This window comes from Limulus polyphemus, unplaced genomic scaffold (genome assembly GCF_000517525.1).
Source record: "Limulus polyphemus unplaced genomic scaffold, Limulus_polyphemus-2.1.2 Scaffold3143, whole genome shotgun sequence".
In the NCBI taxonomy this organism is placed as follows: Eukaryota; Metazoa; Arthropoda; class Merostomata; order Xiphosura; family Limulidae; genus Limulus; species Limulus polyphemus.
This window is the reverse complement of record NW_013668753.1, coordinates 117,748-138,984: the sequence shown is the minus strand read 5'-3', so window position 1 is coordinate 138,984 and position 21,237 is coordinate 117,748. Positions and strand designations below refer to the sequence as shown.

The following is a 21,237-nucleotide window of genomic DNA, read 5'->3' as shown; positions in this document are numbered from 1 at the left end:
TTCAACAATACCCTGTGACTGCAGTTCAATTACTCACTGTCTACACACACATTACAATAATCTCCCGCGTCACGTTTTCCCCTCTTATATATATCCGCCTACCCTATCTAGCAAACACTAGAGCATTCGCCAAAGTACATGATAGTTCTAGAAACGTTGCGTCACAGTAGTCATGTGACTCGATGACGCAACAATTCTATAGATTTCACCAAGTCTCTGTATAATTACATTACCAACGACTCCCAGATATCTTTAATTAACAACATTAAAACATTAATAATATAGATTTCAACAAAACAAACAAATCATCTTTAAATTACTTCCTGTCATAAATACAAACCTTTCAAAATTCCGTGGCTTCTATATGTTGATTTTTGGAAACGTTTTCAACATCCTTTGTTAACTGAGTATGGAAGCATATTATGCTAATATAATAATAGTTGGCAAACAACGGTTTATACACATTATGCTTATAAATCTTTGGTTGCCAACTTTCTATCAATCTTTATCACTTTCTCCCCACTATTAACTTGTTCGTAAAAAGTACTTTCTATGATCATTTCAACTACACTGTCCTTCTTGATATGTAAAATTACATAATTTTCTAATGATGCAAACATATATACTTTGTACAGCTCTGATATTAGCATAATAATTTATATTTAGCGTGTGGATCAATATAATATAAATTGTTTGTTTTTTTTTCAGAGCAAAACCACATTGGGCTATTTGCTGTGTCCACTGTGGAATTTAAGCGTTGTAAGTTAGTAAACTTAATGCTGTCACATCGAGAGACATAACATAAATAATATATCTCAGAAGTAATATTATATTAAATGCCCCCTTGTTAGTGATGAATTATTTCCCTCTTTCTACGGCGGGTCTCGTAAATGTTACTCTCGTGCAGTCGTGCTATAATATATACAAACTTGTTCTTGGTGTAGGAAGCGGCAGATTTAAGCCTAATATTATAAATTTTAAGTGTAATATCATTGCGGCTTGATTTGTGTGTGTTGAAACTAGAGTAAACATGGTTATTTAAATGAAGAATGTACAAGATTGCTCTCCATTTTGAATTCTAAATCTTGAAGTTAGTAATAATAATAATAGTATGAATATGACCAACAAAAGGTATGCCAGTCAATGTTAGTTGTTACTCAACTTACTCCTGTTAATCACTTACTGTCAATGTCATGTTGATGTAACTTCAACTTTCATTTTCAAGTCAACTTGTACTACTACTCAGTACTAGTACTAGTTGTACATAGTTTTGTATAGAAAATGCTTGAAGTAGTAGTGCTTGTTAGTAGTTTAACAGTTTAACTTACCATTTAAGGAAACCAAGGGGCCGCAGTGTTACTGTTAGTCTATTGAGGTAGTTCAATCCACTGAACTAAATTAAAAATAAAAACAAACTCGAAGCTAACCCGTTTCATTTACTTTTTAATATTTATCAAGCCTTCCCTTAAATTTACTGAATCCACCACATTGGAAGGCAACTCATTTTAGAAGCCAGCCACTGATATAAAACTAAAAGTAAAACCATTTTAGCTGAAGATGAATCTTAATCATACCCCTGCCAAAAATGTATTTTTGTGCCCTCTTGTCCCGTCATTATCATTCTCACTATTAAGTACAAAAAAGAAAAAAAGATGTGTTTACACTATCATCAATTGAATTAACAATAACAATCTTAAATACCTCAATTAGATCCATTCTAACTTTTTTTTGTTTTTATTATAAAGAGATAACAATTTCAGTGATCTTGTCCTTGTGAGTTGTATAAAATTTTTCATCCCAGGTATAACTCTAGTACTCATTTTCATTACTATTAGGGAGACCCAAAGAATTATAGTTCCTGGCTACAGAAGTGTGTAAATGCAAAATTGCAGATGTGAATATATAAAGTTCACATAAATTAAATATGAATGATTTTACACCGAACAACAAATGGAAAACATCTACATTACTAATACACGCTGAATTGGCATGATTTATTTCAAGGAACCGTACACCCACTAGTTTGAAATCAGCTTAAAAAACTATCACGATTATCACTAAAGCTGTCATCCACCATTTGTCAGTGAGCGAAAGTTAAAACCAAAACCAACCTATCAATTCGAATTGGCTTGACCAATAAGTACCAGTGATACATCAAACGTTAACTCTTGTCATGCTCTACTTTGATCTGGCTGGTTTCATTAGATCAAAAAGTATTTACTATTTGAAAATGTACATATAAAACTTTAAAACCGTTTAAAATTCTATTTAGCTATTGAATCAATAGAAACAAGAGTATACAATATACTTGGTGTTGCAGACTACATAATGCGTAAACTGATAAATAGATATGTCTGCCCAAATCGAACCGACAGCATATCAGAAAGTTATGAATGGGGATTGTAACCATCCTATATGTTACCCTGGCAACTTGTTGCTTTATGTCATATTATCAGTCGTAAGCAGACTGTGTTGTCCTGACAGCAGTTTGCTCTACATCATATCATTGGGTGTGGTTACAGCAAAAGAATGTTTGCTGCAATTGTCTATGATGAAAATGGTATGAACAATGGCAGTCTCATTTATATATTAAATAAGAGTGTGACATATATATATATATATGTGTGTGTGTGTGTGTGTGTTCAATAATTAGAAATCACAACTCTAACTTTGAAAGTTAGGCAATCAATATCTGTATTAAATGGAAATGAAGTGCCTCACAAAACCGAATAAAGACTATAACATTAACACATTCCATGCATATTTGTGAATAATTATGCAAACAATTTTAGTTGAGTAAGGACAACACAATCTTGAAAATAGTTTTTCACCTGTGCTTTAAGAATTAATATAATTATCATCAATATAATATCCTAAAATTGAAACAAGTCCATTCCACGTAATGAAAGCAATATTGAATAGCAGGCAAATGTTGGAATGTAGTGTTACCAAAATACACTGCCTTGTTACCAGGTAAAGTGATAAGTCACTAACATTTTGTTAACATTGTTCCAAGGGGAAGGTAGCGAGGAGTGCAAGGTTGATTTACAGGTACAATTTTTAATTGTTTTTCATTAAATATGGAATAAATAATTGAACTTGCAGTGTAAATCTACTAATTTGTATCTGTGGAATCCAATGGTGTGTGAAATATTTTATTTTCATTATTTAAAAATCACCGAAACCCCCTATTACTATATATATATATAGAATGTAAAATCTTATTTGACATATCACTAGGAACAGCACGTTACTTGGGTGGCTTAAGAGACTGATTAAACAGAACACCAAGATGTTTTTCTTCCAAAACACTGTTAAGGTTATTCCCATGAAAATCATATTTTCATGTCAAATTATGATAACCCAAATGCATTACCTTGCATTTCTTGTAATTAAAAGCCATCTGCAGTTTACTTGTCCAATTCATCATATGATCTAAATCCTTTTGTAAAGCAATAGCATTCTCCTTAGAGTTAGTAATACCTGAAACCTTAATAATGTCAGCATACATAAGCAGTTTTTTGTCCATTCTTTCATCTACATCACTGGTGTAAGTCAAAAAAGAGCAGTGGTCCTAACATTGAACACAGAGATATCTCATTTGTTTTCATAATCATGTTTGAATAAACTACATTTATAATATAGCCCCATGATTTCTTTCATGCAGCCCCTTTTCTTTTCACTGAGCAAACTTAGCTCCAACACCAATAGATATTATTTGTTTAACAAGCCTTCTATGTAGTGCCTTATCAAATTATTTCTGAAAATCCAGATATACCAAATTCAGTTCTTTACACTTGTATATGCATGCAGTAACCTCTAAAGAGTGTTAAAAGATTAGTAAGTTAGTAAGACAAGATTTTTCCCGAGTAGAACTATATTGACTATCCAACAAAATTTGTAACTTTGTAAATGATTTTACAGAGTGTCTTGTATAAGACTTCCAAAAACGTTTCCCATACTGATGTAAGAGCTGTAATTACCAGTATAATTTTTATCACCTCTCTCAAAAAGAGCAATAACATTAGTCACCTTTCAATTTCCTGGCACCTCCTCACTATTCAAGGACTTACAAAAATAGTAGAAACTTTGGGGAAATGCATAGTCCAGGAGCCTTTTAATTCTTTGAACTTCCCAGTTTTTTATTCACAAGCTCAGGAGTAATGTTATCATTTTGTTAGAGGTTGTTTCCACCTAGCAACTGTTCAGAATAGGAATTGTGCTTAAATCTATTCATTATTAAAAATTTAAGAAAAAAGTAGAATTTAATAATCAAGCTATCCTGTAATCATCAGAAATGAGCTTTCCCTTATCTACTTGAAAGGCCCTACTCCAATTCTAACAATTTGCTTATCCTTAATGTATTGAAAGAAATCCATACTGTTAATTTTTACATTTATTAGCTAACAATTTTTATAAACTATTTGTGATTTTCTGATGTCCTGTTTGACCAATTCTTTATCTTTTATAATACTCTGTTTCCCATTATAGCAGTCAGTTTAAACTTTAGTTTATAATACATTTTTAATCTTATCTTTTATACCCAACCTGGTCTTTTACTAGCAGCCATCTCTTTTTTTATATATAAAGAACAAGTTTATCTTGAGTATTTAAAAACATTTTCCACAATTGATCATTATCTCCTGTTAATTCAGTTGCCCATTTTGAAACAGACAAATCTTGTTGAATTCCTAAAGCAGAGCACTAGATAAGGATGTGTACTGTGTATTCATATGTATTTTTCCTCAAAAAACTTATTTAAAAAAATCAGATCCAGGCTTACGAAAATGCTTTGAAAATCAGCTGGTACGGATTCACTGTTTTTATCTGCCGTAAATTTATGTACACTAATTGAGCACGTACGACTGGTCTCCAGCTATCCAAGTAAATATGACACGCTGCTTCAATTTTAGTGGAACCAGTCAGTCTGATGCAGTCCGAGTCAGCAAAAGCTTATTGATTTTTATTGACTTTATCAAGCACTCATGATACATGGATGACAAAAATGTCGTATCATTGACAGTTTAGTGTGCGATCAGGATGATATAAGAAGAATTACGTGACAAATATGAGCTCACTGTTCAAATATTTCACTCAACTTGGTAAAACTGAAGTCAGTGCATAGATTGTTCACGAAATCATAGATGATCTCATCATTGCTTGCACTGAACTTGGCAATCAAACAGCAAAGAAACACTCTAGGACCATTTCTGAAAAGACAATTCAGTCTTGGAAGAAAAAATTTTCATGGGTGGTGGTGGTTGGTGAAGGGGTAGATAAGAAACTGAAGTGCAGCATTTGCATAGAAAGAAAGGTGAGAATCATATGGGTGAATGAGGGATCACCTAATATTCAGAAGAACAGTACTGAGAGGCATGGGCTGTCTTCAGAACACCAGCAGGCCGAGAAAGGTTTATTGAAGGAATCTGTGAACAAGAGTAAAATGTATGACAGTGATGTTGGCAAGGAAGATAATTCAATCTCTGTATCAGATGATGACAGTAAATTGTTTCGTACAATATTTTATGTGTCAAAGGAGGAGTTGCCATCTAATAAAGTTTACTTGAGTTACAGAATTTGAATGGAGCAAATATCAAATATAAGAATTTAAGCCATGTAACAGTAAATGATATACAGCCATGTATAAATAGTTATTTAGAGGTCACCTATAGAAGAAATCCTTCAGTCCAATATAGAAACATTTATCAGTATGTATAAGGTATGTGAAGAATGGTAAAGTTCTTAACAAATGTAGCCACTGAGGATGGAAAAGTTCACACCATTATCAGTTGCCTGATAAAGTGCCTCACTAACCTCGGACTGACCCAGCTAAGATTGTTTCTCTAGCAACAGATGGTGCATCAAGAATGACAGGTAAAAAGACAGGTGTTGGTGTGCAAATTAAATCAAAGTACTCCCCCCCCCCTTGCAGTACAAACCCATTGTATTGCCCATCACCTAAACTTAGCTGTGACAGATTCATTTAAAAAGTTGGACATTCTCAAGATATTTAGAGATAATTTTAACTTTTTATATTATTTCAACCATACTTGAAAACTCAACAGTATTCAAAAACTGTTAGGTGAGCCTGAACTTACAATAAACGAGCCACATAGCATAAGATGACTTTGGCTTAAACTCAGACCTGGTTACCCTTTCAAACTTTGGAGAAGAGAAAAATGCTACTGCCCATGGTTTGCACAAATACTTTTCAGAATATAAAACAGTGATGCTAGTGTCATTTATGCTAGGTATTTATGATGTTCTTGCAATGGTTAGTGAGCAATTACAAAAACAAAATTTGTTATTTAGTGAAATACAGCCATTGGTGGAAGCAACAACAGCTAAGTTAGATTTTCTAGAATCAGGAGATGGAAATGCTGTAAAGAGCATGAGAGACTGCATAGAACTTAGAGAAGAAGGAAAAACTAGTGTTGTTATGAAGGGAGAAAACTTAAAAGGTATTCTGAAAACATTGAAAATGAATTTTCAGACCTGAAAAAGAAGTATGTATATATATCAAGTCTAAAAAAAGAATATAAAACACAGATTCAAAAATAAAACTGAGATTTTTAAAGACTAGCCTCTTGCTGGAACCAGTGGCGGTAAAAGTGAAGAAGCACTTGAGACTCTTGCACTGTTATATGGAACTGACCAAACAGTAAATGTTGTTCATGGTAGTCTCCAGGGGGAGGATGAATAAAGAAAAGAACAAAAACAAGTCAGCAAACTCTTAGACTAAGAAAAGCTCAAGCAAGAGTGGCTCATGTTAAAAGGTATGATTTTTAGGCTCATTGAAACATTTATCTACTCAGAGTCTATGCCAGAAGGTTATACAACCACCTAAAGAAGTGATGCCTGAGTTTGCAAAGCTGTGTACAATAGCTCTATGTATAGCTGTTACAAGTGTTGAGTGTGAAAGGAGTTTCAGTGCCCAAAATGGAATAAAAAACAAATACAGATGTTCATTGAAAGCAGAAACTCTAGACAGTCTTTTGAATATTCAAATGAGTAATATTCAGTTATTAAATTATGATCCAGTTAGAGCAGTCAGGCTATGGGTTACAAAAAAGAAAAGAAGAAAGGGACAGCTTTGTCAACCATATACGGCTAGGGCTAAGAAGCCAAAGGAGTGCTTCACCTCCTATAGGAGTTGTTGAACAAGTACAATATATTAGTTTAACATTTTAATCATGTGAAAGTTTTTGAAGTTAAACAGTTAAAGTTCTTGGTAATCATGCACAGGAAGTGCTGGAATCTTTTAAGTCTAGTCACAGTTCAGGGTATATTATTTAGTAGAGGCAGACACAAGAAGTGCAAAGGGAAGTACCGTATTACTTGTGGTACTTCCGTGGTCTGCCAAATTTCGAACTGATATTCAGTAGAGGTGCATAGAAGGAGTCACATGAGTATACTATTCTCCTATTGGTGAAGAAGTGACACATGATGATTTGCATGAGAGACACATTAGAATCATTTGATTCTGATAGGAGGTGTGTGAAAGGCTTGCGGCATGCATAACAAATAAAATTCACATATAGAGGGTAGCAGTGAAGGGGAATAACTAATCTTGTGAGTGAATACATTTTCAGTATAGAAAAATTATAACTTTGATATAAGTAAAAATGATAATTCTTGTAAATATGTATTAAAAGTTTGACATTATTATGATTCTTCTACATTATGGCACTAGTTAGACCCATTTTTGAGAACAAGCTATAACAATTGGTGTACAAAGGGTTTTTAATTTTTGCAATTGCTGTTTAGCTATCAGTGGTGTAATCTTACTCAAATTTAATAATTGTACCAAAATAGGTTCAAAAACTTGTATCAATAAAATCTTTATGTTTTTTTTTTTTTGTAAACCATGTTTATCAAATATAATGCTTGTCACTTGTTCTACATTTCTCTACAACATTATACAGTAAACTGTACAGTAGGCCCAACACATGCTAAAGTATGGGCTTGCCATAATGGAGGCACCTCTAGTGATGAGCCTGTCCTGTATGACCCAGTATATAAAGGTGCATAATGGATTTCAAGGTGTTATTAACTGCTATTGTTTGTATAATTTTACTTGTTTTTCTGTTCATGCTAAGCATGTTCTACTGCTTGTCATTTAAGCAGTATTTTAAGGCATATTAATTTTTTTATCCTCACATTCAAATCTAAAACAAAATCAAGATATGGTGAATTGATTTTAATAGATAGAGCACTTATTTCAAGGCTGAACAAATATAGAATACATCCATAGATTGTTACACTTATAATATGAAACAAAGAAATATTTGCAAGTATGTAAAAGCAATGGAAATGTTTTGTGTACATAAATTTAGTTGGTTTTTTCTTTTCATATCAAGTAAATCCTTGTCATTTAAGTACCTTAATATGTAATACATTATTGTCCTCACAAACAAGTCCAAAACAAAATCAGTAATTTGGTGTGAACAAATCTCTGGTGCAGTTACACTTTCTTGAATTTTATATTTCATTACAGCATTCAAGCAAACAAAAACAAACCATGGTTTTGTCAGTAAGGGCATTATCAGGTACAGAATGAACTAGCCTTTACTGGCAAAACCATGGTTGTAGTAAATGAAATATTTGTGAAACATATTGTTTTTGTTTTCTTTAGTACTGTAATTATGGGGTTTCGTCAAGTACTGATAGCATCAAGTATTAATTTATATTTTATTCTTTTTTTGTCAAATGCGCTTGTTGCATTTCTAAGTGAAAGTGATGTGAGAAGTATATCTCACATTTCTTTATGTACACAAATAATTCTTCAGTTGGGATACACAGATCGTGAAAGTTAATATTTGCCCTTTGTATGCCTTAAATGACATGAAAATCATTGTGTTGTCTATTGATTAATTTTCATTTTCAATCAACTTTTCACATACACTGCATTGTGGATGTTGTTCTAACAGTTTACTCAGCAAATAACTGCAAATGTATAAAAGTCCATTTTTCTCTAGAATGTTGTTCTCTGCAAGAATGGAAGACCAACAGATAACTTGTATGAAAACTCATTGATTGCAACTTTAGACAAATACAGGTTAATGGTCTTTGCTGAAGAAAAAAATTAATTCATTGTTGAAGTGTTGACTGCACCTTTGACACAACTGTGGCAATTTTAGCATTAGCTGACCTACAACTTACTTACAGTTTGGTGTCATTGCAGGCTTTAGTGTACTGTTCAAGCATACTTGCATAAATAGCTTCTGAAACTGCAAAGCAGATGGATGGTCAGAGGTACCTCTGCATGCAAGTCACACCAAAGAAATTCTCCAGTTTATCCTGATTGATCTGCTTTGTTTTCAAAAACTTAAACCCTGTAACACAGAGTTCTTGCCATAAAAGTTGAAGAGCTGTAATTTGTTGCTGCTAGCCAGTAATATAATGTAATGTTCTGGTAATGTTAATGCCTTTGTTATTGACAATGGTGAAACCTTGCAGCCATGTAATAGTTTCAGTTAGAAACTTTGGATAACATGATTTTTGCATTCAAAGCATGTACATACTTGAACGTGTCAAATAGATGATTCATATTTTGCACAAAACTTAGCAGTCCAAATAGCTTTAGCTGCCATTATGCTATTTTCTGCACAAGTTTTGATACCTGCAGCTACAGAGCGACTCACTTGTGCTGAGAGTTTCGTTTTAATTTATGAAAAAGCTGAGGGATTATGTCATGTTTGTGGTGTAGAAGAAGAGCAAGTCAAAACCTGTAACATTTTGAAGGTAAATAAAAAACTGCAGTGTCTTCCCAAATGACATGTGTACTTCTGCAACAAGTTTCAAATGTTTTTGTAAGGTGAAATGAATCAGGAAGCACTAAAATGCATTTGTTATGAAGGCACAAATATGGCTTTTTACAGGTCATGCCCAGTTCTCTTAAACATCTGTCTGAATGTGATGCCTTGATTTTATACAACAGCATAGACATACAAACCAGTTTCCATAATCTTGTCAATGTAAGTGATCATTGCTTCTTTTACTCAATTTCTCTGCAGTTTTGTTGATGTTAATGTGTACATCAGAGCTTGTTTCTACTTATTCCTTATACCACAAACCATGAATGATAGTGCACTTGTATTAGATATTGATCTCCTATGTTTCCCATCATTCTCAATGCCAACAGTGTTATCTTGCTTGATTGAGTTGGTCAAGTCTGCCATGAGAGCCATTTTGTGAAACCTAAGAATGTAATAACAATCATCAGTTTCAAGAGTGCTGTCTTTAGCTTGGAGAGCTTTAAACATATTCTCAGTAATGCCTGATTGCACTAAGAACCCATGTACACAATGTAACAAGGAAATTTTAGCTGAATAGAAGACCGATTGTGAGGGTAATAATGCAGCTTTGGACCTTGGTAGTATAGTATAGGGCTAGCATTCTGTTACTTTGCTCCCACTTTGAACTATTCCTATTTTCTTGATTTGCATAATAACATATGTCAATACTGGTTCAGACAGAAGCTTGTGAGCATTCATGATCATTCTCTGTTTTGTGGTTGTCAAAGCCTGGAGAGTATTATGTATCTTCATCAGTTTCTGCTGCAAATGCCTGCACTGTCTTTTCAGATTATGTAGTTACATCTGCAATTGTTGCATAGTCGGAGAATGTCTGTAATCAGCAGATAGTTTGACAGATTCATCAAATGGGGCATTGTTGTCAGCAGTACGAGACAGCTTTGCAGTCATTTGTGGTATTTGAGATGGATGTTAAAGCTTTAACATTTGTGGACTGCTTTCTACTCATGATGACAAGTTTGGAATGTTAAAGAGTGATGGGTAAGCATTATGGATTAACTTGTTTTGTGTGGCATTGTTCACAAATTGTGATGCTTAAAAATGAATTGCACATATACAGAGACACCTTTCCAGTAAGATCATTTTACCTTATTCACTCAACCCACTGCAGTAAAAAGAAGACCAATAAGAAAAATGTTACATTTCATAGAATAAAGTGGTGTTTTAATTGTCAGATATTTAACATGGAACAAAAAATTATGTAAAGTATTATATTTAAACTGTTGTTTGGCAGGATTAACAATTCAAACTTCCTGCCAATTATAACTGATAAAACAAAACATAACAAGAGTAGGTGTTCAAATGACTGGATGACAATATTTCTGTAGACCATAAACAATTTCTTTATGAACAAAATGACTGCTACTCACAAGGGGAAAGATATATAACATAGCAGTCACTAGAGACACCTCTTGTTCTGCAGCAGACAGGTTTTAGCAAGTTGGGCCTACTGTATGGTTTACTGTACTGTGAAGTAATTGATCTGGTGTACATTATACTTGAGTTCCATATCTGAAGAATTATTATACAATTACTTATTCAGCTATGATTCTTTAAAGTTTTATATTTATGTTTTTGCAGTGAGTCACTTGCATTTTCAGTGCTAAATGTTGCTTCACCAAATGTTCGAGAAACTGCAACTAGTCGGTTCAGCAGGAATAGTACAGGAGCTGGGAATTTGCAGAAATGTGAGTATCGCTTTTAATATTGGAAGTTGCAATAATCCAAGACGTAATAAAGTGAGTTTTGAAGGTAAAGTATCAATGGTGTGCACATTTTTCTTGTGCCAAGATTGTTTCTTTATGTAAAAAAAATATAAATTATGTTGATTTGTTTTAGTTTGTTTTTTGTAACTTAGACTATCAAATAATTATGAACTGTACAATTACAGTTATTTATATAGAAAAATAACTATAGGGCTTGATCCAAGATACTTTTTCATCATATATAATAAATGTTTCTTAAATTATATTAACTCTTGATCAAAGGAACTATTTTTTAACTATTTAAATATGTTTTGAATTATTCACTTCTGTTCTTCACACTGAACAGTCTTCAGTAAAATCAAATCTTGATATAGACTTTTACTAATGACATCTTGTATATTCATGTTATTTATATTGTATGTTCCCAGTTTCATCATATTTACTTTTGTATGTATAATTAAAATCAAGTACTAAATTGGGAGTAGGGCTTGTTATTGTGTTGCAAAACAAAATTTTCAAGTTATGGGGAATTGTAATACAATTAGAGCTGGGTGATTAGTGTAATTTGCCAATTGATCAATCATTGGTCTTATTAACTGATAACATTTCAGCTTTTTATAGACATTTTTAAACTACTTTTTGTTTAATATGATACATATATTTAGGTAAAATAACTTAGAATAAATAAACTTTTTTAATCATAATCTGTTGTACATAAAAGTATATCACATATAAGCATTGTAGTAAAAACCTGTGACACACACCAAAATTATGATTAATAGCATTCAGTGGGTTATTCCATTCAAGTTTTCACAAGACAGCTAAAACCACTGAATTTTTGTCGATGAAAATACATTACTTTGTGACACTGAATATTAATCAGAAAAGTAGTAAACATAACAGTGGTTAATGAGATTATAAGTAGATACAGGTTAACATAAGTTACAGATATTTAGAAATTTAATGATCTGCAGTATAGAAACTGTTTTAATTTTTATTTTTTAAACAAACCACAAAGTTTTGGCCACGAGTCTTCATCAGAAGCTACAAATATACTGATAAAGTACAAATTAGGTATTTAAATGGAACTTAGGTGGAAAGAACAGTGCATGATGAAAATAGAAGGTAGCTAAAAGAAAGTATTTTTCTTTCAGTGATATTAACTACATGTGTGTGTGTGTGTGTGTATATATATATGCACACACACACACACACACATTTTTTTTTTAATTTTACTTGCCACTAGAGTTGGATGATTAAATTCATTAATTTTTAAAATTGATTACCTATGAACAGTGCTTAAATTAATTAGTGTCTGATGAAATAATTCCATTAATCAAAATTATGATTAAATTTATTGTTACGAAAATAATCAGCTAATTAAAAATTAGTGTTTATTTATCTAACTATCCAGTAATCAAAATATTGCCATTATGATTTTTAATTATTTTCAATTGATTCAACTTAGTTAAGCTTAATCGATTAGCATCATGATCCATGAAAATTATGAATGAATGAAACGTTTGTGTTTCTTACTGTCTTTGATAATCCCACCTATCCAAGTAATTAAATTATTGCCATTATGTCGGTTTGTTTTTAAGGTACACCTACCACAGGTATCGAAACTCAATTTTAGCATTATAAGCTAAAGCTGTCTTACATTGTCACTAAATTTGAACTGCTGATGAGAGGGAAAGCAATTGGGTGGCAGCACCCATCACCTACTCTGGCTACTGAAGTGTTAAAGTGTAAATTTACTGATTTTCTTACATTGTATTATGTTTCTAATTTGTAATTGCATATCATTATCCGTTAATGTTGAAAATAAGATGTAAAATCTGTTCTTACATTTTGTTGTATTGTTATTTATAATTTGCATAAATTTCTTCATTGTGTTGATTGATCTATAAAAATGTTACACCAAACATTTTGATTTCCTGAATTTGTGTTCCAGTGAATGTTGTGACTGACATTAACACATCTAAAATCCACAACTTTCTGGGGGGTGGGGGGTGGGGACTAGCGCAGATAGTCCTCGTGTAGCTTTGCACGAAATTCAAAACAAACAAACTAATGGTACTACTACACTAAATAATTCTTATTCAAATAAGTAATGTATCTATTAACAATGAATAATATCATGTACAAAACAAACAATGTCCTATAACTATCATAATTTTTCTAGCTTTCTAACTATGTGGTAAGAGCCATTTAAAATTCAGCTTAGCTTGTTGATGTGAATACCTTGAGAAAGAATTTCAAAACAGAGTGGAAATAGACAATTCTCTGTACAGAAAACAGAGTAATATGATACATCATTTTATAGATTAAAATTTTGGCTTTCTACTAGTTATAAATAATATAATTTAAAATTTCAGAGAGAAATATTGATTGATAGAAAGTTACAAAGTTCATATAGAGGTAGTAAGAAAATCTATAATGGGCAATTTGAAATGAAGACGTATTGTGATATAGAGAATTTATTTGAATATTTCCTTTTGAAATGAAGAAATTAAAACTTAGAAAATATAAGAATTTGAATAATGAATTTTCTTTTGATGCAAAGATCTCTGTAAAAGATTCTGACATGGATACTTTGACCGTCACCCATAAACATAGGATTAAATTCTTTGGAAATTACAATATATATGCAATGTTGAATGTATACATATTTATGTAACTTTCTTTTTATATATATACATTTAATTTGTACTTTTCTTAAATACTGCTGATAACTTCCTTAGCTCTGTCATTACTCGAAGAGGCTGGAACTACACCAGGAAGTTTGTTTCATACCAGTGGAACATCGAAACACACAACTCGCATATCTGAAAGAAGTTGTAAGTAAACATTATGAATTTAAAACATGATATAAAATTATAGTGAATTATAATGAGTATTATGAAAGAGATGCTTATGTTTGACATACTAAATGAAAAATTTACTTAACTACAAATAAACTTAAACATATGAAAATGAGCCAAAATACTTTAGCACATTGCTAAAATTGATTGAAAACAAGGTTTAAAACAGTGTCAGGTAAATTCTTGTGCATCATAAGAAGAATAATTTATCCAGGCACTTTTCCAAAAATATCAAGTTGATTTTGTTGGCAGTAAAAGTATTCTGCTTATATTCCTGTCAGTGACCTAATAAGAAGACTTGTAGATAATTTTTGTCACTTTTTGTTCAAGAACCTTTACCTCAATACTTTATCAAATCTAATAAGCCTCATTTTTCACAAATGAAATACCCATCTTCTGTTGTACATTTTTCAGTCCCTACAGATTATCTTGAAACTGTTGAAAGGAACATCTCTATCATTTTAAACTTTGGAATTCTTAGTAATACCAATTATTTCTAATCTTCTCACTGCACTAAAGCCTCTGAAACTAATAAAGACTTTTAGCACGAGTTTAACATCAAGTGTGATTACTTTTAATTTTCTGTCAGTAAATACTGTAACCTTGCACACTATAAAATCTTTGAATGAGTTAATACAGTATTTCTAATGGAGTAACTTAGAGCTTCACCAATAAAACTATTTCCAAGCTTGGTTAAATAGAGCTCATTGTGTACATACATATTTCCTCTACTACTAAACTGTCCTATAAGTCAAAGTGTTTAATATTTAACCCATACAGTTTGCTTAAAGTTTCTTATCTGTATCCAAATTAATGAGATCTATCCTTATAACTCTAAAGGTATTCAGCTTCTTCTATAAGATATCTATTATTTTCAAACATTCTGAACTTGAGTGCACAATAAACAAATCTAGTTTTGGTTTCATGAGTTTTCCACCACATATGTACTGACCAGTATACATAGACAATCCAGTATTACAGTGATACAAAACCTGGGAATTGAAGAGTAGAATATTTACCTTTACGACATGTACTGATTACTCAAGATTTTCAGTCTTCCAATAATGTTCTATAAAACGAAAACTTTCACATTACAGTTCAAACAATTTTACAGTTTTACTCCTGTTGGATATAAGATAAATCGAGCAGCATGTCTACTAACTCAAGTCTTTCAGGTCTGTTCAACTTATCTAGGACAACAAAGTGTCATACTGTTTTAAATTATATTTTCATATATAAGTTATATAGTTCTTTGCTAAAGAGAGCTGCCAATTATGATGATGTAATAATTGAGAGATAAGGGTACATTATTTATAAATATAAGTAATTAGTTAATGCAAAAATTCAATGAGCATTTGGTGAGTTTATGAGTTCTGTGTCAGAAAAATTGTTCAGGATAAGATTGAGGTTTATTGTGTCTATTCACTTACTAAAATGACTAGCAAGGGAATACTGTAAGTTAGTTTGTGAGTTAGACATTCTTACTATTAATCAAGGAAATACATATCTGTTGATATGTTTTTTGTACACTTTGGCCTCCAAGTGAAACTAACCTGTAGCAAACTTTAAGTAAGAAATATAGGATTCAAAGTATAGGATTGTCTACCCATCTAGCTTCCTTATGTTTGTCTATTATTAAGTGTGGTGACTGCAAGGTCACTTGTATGGAAAAAACAACATTTTTCTCTCTTCATCCACAAACACATGGAAATATAACTTAGATCAGGTAACAACCTTTTAAGTGCACTGAATTTGAAGATCCAGAATCACAGATATGAAATCGAATATCTTATATCCAGCTAGCAATTTACCATTCTTTATAATGGTAATTCTAAAACATACTTACCTCCTCTCACACTACAGCTGTTACTCAACTGCTAGGGTTTCTTTACCTGTGCCCATCTAAGCAATGGTCTGTTTTTTTTCTCTCATACTCCAGTCTTTCATTCTCCACTTAATTGCTCTTGGCGATATGTGTCTTGTGACACTCTCCACCTATGTCAATGCACCTTCTATCTTGGTACTGTATATAAGCACCTCCTTCAGATAAAATTTTCACATTTTCACTTTTTCTCAACAAAGCATTCACTAATGGGTTTCTCTGTAGTACGCCCATTGGAGATAATTTGAGTGTTCTTTGTGTTACCTATTTAATTTTTATAAAACTAAGAAACAAAAAATCAATTTTTGGCATGCATTCCTGGATTAATGTATCAGGCATGGGGGCAAATCAGGTCTCTCCTATCCTTCTTCTGTTATTTAGTGTTGCTCATGAATTGTGTGTGTGTGGGGTGGGTTGGTGGGTTGCTGACCTTATCCATAGTGAGATGGAGATGTACATTCGGTCCAGTGGTGTTGCTCTGGGGGGCTCTGAGGCTACACTAGCGGGTGATCCTGCACATTCTGGAGGAATTTAGATTTGCTTTTTCCAGTGTCTTCCTTTACTCTGTCAGCTTCTCATGAGGCCAATTTGGATCAACCACATCCTGCTCCTTTTTTTCCATTGGTACATGAAGTGCATGATATTTTGGGTCTTTTCTCAGTTGCTTTTGATGCTTCTTTCTTGATGGTGGAAATGTCTGAGGGCGAGTACTTAGTTTTCCCTACATCCCCTAATGCAGTTTATGCAGGGAGGTTTACTGCTCAGTTTCATGAAGGGACAGTTCTGCCTTGTCTTCCACGTTTGTCAGAACAATAGGCTTTCTCCTACCACCATTAGGTGGAAGCATATTTAGACACTCAGAGAATAGATTTGCTCCTGGAAATATGAGGTTCCAGAATGGTGTTTGTGGTCAACTTGAATAGAACACAATTTTCTAGGATCCGTCCGATACTAACTATGGTGCTAAGATCGTTTTTAGGAATCATCTCAGCGATCACCACATCACTTTGATGAAGAGTTGGTACCATTGTTAGCATTCTCCTTGGTTTGATTGTCAGCTTCTGCACTTTTCCTAGTGTCTTGGTTGGTATATTGTTGGGATTTATTGGATAGAGATGAGTTGTTAGAGGGTATCTTTTTACCAGCTAATACCCTCTGCAAGTTACTTTCTCCAATCCTTGATTTTTGTGGGCATTCCAGAGTCTTTGGAATCAAGGATTGATATCACATGTTTACATTCATCATTGTCGTCATTAGCTTCCTGAATTTTCTTGGCTCCTACAGGAGGTTATAGTTCCACCCCTATTGAAGTATCCTGCAACCTGACATCATCCCCTCGGTCCATTGATACCCATAGATCAGAACAGTACTGTAATAGGTATTCTTCTACCGGCACCTTGTTCAGAGATCCATCTCTTCACGGATGCTTTGCTTAAGGGATGGGGTGCTTATCTCAATGGTCAGGAAATTCAGGGCTTATGGATGGATGATGAGGCTTTCCTACACATCAGTGTTTTAGAATTTCTTTCTGTTCAAAGGGCAATGTCTCAAGGTCTGGGCTTTTTGGGGGAAAAATTTTCGTGCTTCACTCTGACAATTCTATGGTGGTGTCTTACATTTCCCATTAAGGGGGTACTCGGTTCATGCCTCTTTGTTTTCAAACCTTAGATCTTCTTTATTGTGCTCACTCCCATGATATCGTCCTACTAGCTTGCCATGTCTAGGGGTAATGAATTTGATGGCAGATCAATTGTCTTGACCTAACCGGATTCTCTTGTGAGAATAGATGCTGCATCGTGAGGTTTTCTTTTGGATTTGCTCTCTGTTTGGGACACTGATAATCAATGAGTTTGCCACTCATTGGAACACTCAATTACTGTTATTTTGATCTCTGGTACCTCACCCTCAAGCATTGGCAACACATGCATTCAGTCAGGACTGGTTGGGATTGCACCTCTGTGACTTTCCACCAATTCGTTTGTTACCCAGAGTATTAGTTATGATTTGTTCAACCCTTTGTCATGTTCTGTTGGTAGCACTGGATTGGCCAGCTCAACCCTGGTTTCTGCTTCTGTGGTACCTTCAGGAGTGCCCACCTCTTCCACTTCCTTTTTGGTCATCTCTGTTGAGGCAGCCATGATCTAACATCGTACACCCAGCCATTCTGAATCTTAAGCTTTATGCATGGAAATTATGTGGTCCTTTGCACAGCATTGGGGTTTAACTTCTAAGGTTGCCATATATCTGCCTCAGTCTCTGCATAGTCCCATGATGGACATTTATCAATGGAAATGGCACACACATAGACAATGGTGTGTTGTGAGGAGGTTGAACCCACTTCCTCCAGAAATGCCAACTGTAACTCATTTTTTGACCTGACTCTTGTTGTATACTTTTAGTTACTCAAGGGGATGAAAGTTATTTGAATCTCTAGTGCTCTTCTGCCTTCCCAAATCATTTTGGGTCCTTCGTCTGAAACAACCATTTCAGTTTCCTAACTGGGACATTAAGGTGGTATTACATGCTCTTTCTTGACATATATTTGAACCCTCAGTCTTATGTACCATATTTTCCTTAAGGTTTTTTCTTTGTTGCTGCTGGACTGCGGACGTCACCAGTCTGAGTTGTTTGCACTGCATGTGTACAGGATGCTCTATTATTCTACCTACATCCTCCTATACCAGACAGGGTCTCTCTTACCTAAGACACTGGCAGCCAGGGAAGGGGATAATCTGACTGTTATTTCTCACCTCTATGACCTGATCTGATCATGATTGTTTATTATTTTCAGTGAGAACCTTGAAGTGTTATGTTGCCTACACTAGTACCTTTATATGTGCTAGACAATGATTATATATTCATTGGGATCCTTCAATTTCCTGGGAAAAATTAATCCATGTTGCTTCTTTTAGTTTCTATTTGGAGACAAAGAGGCTTCTGCAAGTCACATTTCTATTTTCTTAGTGGCCCGGTTGAATTGCCTGCTGAAGGGTGTTTTGTGGGCTGGTATGTGGACCTCCCCCAATACTTTTATCTATCTCACATTATATGCATGATCTGGCAGTATCTTCCTCTGAGGATTTTCAACTATCCTCTGTAGCTATCCACTAGATTATACAGAGGGGTGACTATTTTCACTACTAATCTCATCTCTTCTTTCCTTTCCAGGGTCTCTTACCTCTTTTTCACAGGATCCTGCTCTGTGGCAAGTGTTGCCCAGTCAGGTGTGCTTTTATCAAACCAAATCTACAGTAGCAACCACTAACACAAATTACTTTATCTAGGTTGCAACAAGCTCCGTAGAAATGCAGTGTTCCATAAGACCACCTAGAGGCAGACTGGGTGGTATTACTTTAGAATGCTTGACTGCCACTCATAGACTATCGTGAGTAAAGTATAAGGAGATCCTGCTTGTCCCTGCTGAACAGTAGATCGAATAAATTGGGGTCAGTTTGCTTTGTTCCTTAGGACTACCCAAAGTGCATCCCTCCTCATATTCTACTAGTGGAGCTAGGGAGTCCTTACCACTCCCATTTTACTGTTACTGGGGTGGTGGACAAGTTATTCCTCCAGAGTGTTTGTGTAACTTTCCTCCACTCTTGGAGAAGAGGGCAAAGTTGGGGGCCCTCCTACATGGGACCCTGGATGTTTTTTTTTCCCAGATCTTGGTAGGAGTGGCATCAGCCATTTAGTTTGGTTGAGTGTGACCCTTCCTTTTGATCAGTATTCATGGAAGAGGGTCCATTTTTTTACTTGTAATTCCAAACACAGAGTGGTCCCATCCTTTGTCCATGGTTGAGCACCATTTGTTTCATGTTCTCCCCATAATTCTATACTAATATACTAATCAGGAATAATGCTTCCCATTATCTGTTCAACTTCTTTTTTTTAATATGGTTGCTATGAATATCACTCATTATGAAACTAATTTGTTTCTATATTACAAACATAACCTGTATAATTGTGGTGTGTCAATTCAGACAGAAGTTGCTTTAATGTTTTCATAAGGAATAACAAAAAAAGATATATATATATATATATATTAAAACTGGCAAAGTAGATAAAAAATGAATTGAAAATGGTTTATTGCTTCATTCAAGGTTTTTCTACATGTACAACTGTCTTATTAATTTTGTAAGGCATTCTCTTATAACTTGGCAGTATATAAGCTTTTTTATTTGGCTATGTGCACAATTCTTTCAATTATTCTAATCTAAAAATAGGAGGTACAGATAAACTATCTTAAGAAATTCAATCTGCAACCTAAACATTCAAAACATGTTCTCAAGCAGCTACAATAATAGTCTCACTCAGCATCAGAAATTTACTCAGTGTGAAAGGTATCATCTGATTATATTTAGTGTTCCAGTATTGAATGTGGTCATATAGTTTGCAAGTCATTATATCCAATGTCAGTGTGCTCTTATTTTGTCTACAGAATTCTTGTATTTGTTTTTATTCGGGGATAGTATTATTTACATGTGATCTGTGGTCACCACAAACATTGTATTAGGGCTGTGTACAAAATGGTTTATAGAAAATTTGGACTAATAATATTTTAACTGTCAAGCAAAACCACTTATGATGTCAGTCCCCCTTTCAGTTCACTTCAATGCAAATCAAGCATCTGATAGTCAGTCATGTTATGTAAAATGCAAATAAATGATCATTCAGACTATGATATTTGTAGAGGTCTTACACAAACATGCATCAGTTGTATTTTTAAATGTTTCAAAAGCTGAAAGCCCACAAAATTTCTGAGGAACAGTGACCACATCTCATAAAAAAACATCAAGCAAATGGAAACTAGCCAAACACTATGATCATCAGAATTAGATGTGTTTCATATAATCTTTAAATAGAATATGAAACTGCATACAAACCAATGATACAGATATTTGGGCTCCTGGAAACAGCAGATCATCTACCCCAAATCTCAATGGCCACTATTCATAGATTCTAGCTTGCCA

General features: G+C 33.7%; 1 protein-coding gene across 1 annotated transcript in view; it reads left to right on the top strand.

Annotated features, from left to right (window-relative positions):
• The first annotated feature begins 902 nt into the window (after positions 1-902).
• Positions 903-21,237, top strand: part of LOC106468745 (nuclear pore complex protein Nup107-like) — a 123,516-nt gene continuing 103,181 nt past the window's right edge. The window contains exons 1-3 of the mRNA XM_013929188.2: positions 903-1,131; positions 11,397-11,503; positions 14,266-14,361. Coding sequence (XP_013784642.1) covers positions 1,112-1,131; positions 11,397-11,503; positions 14,266-14,361 — 223 coding nt within the window. The 5' untranslated portion in view covers positions 903-1,111. The remainder of the gene's footprint in view (positions 1,132-11,396; positions 11,504-14,265; positions 14,362-21,237) is intronic.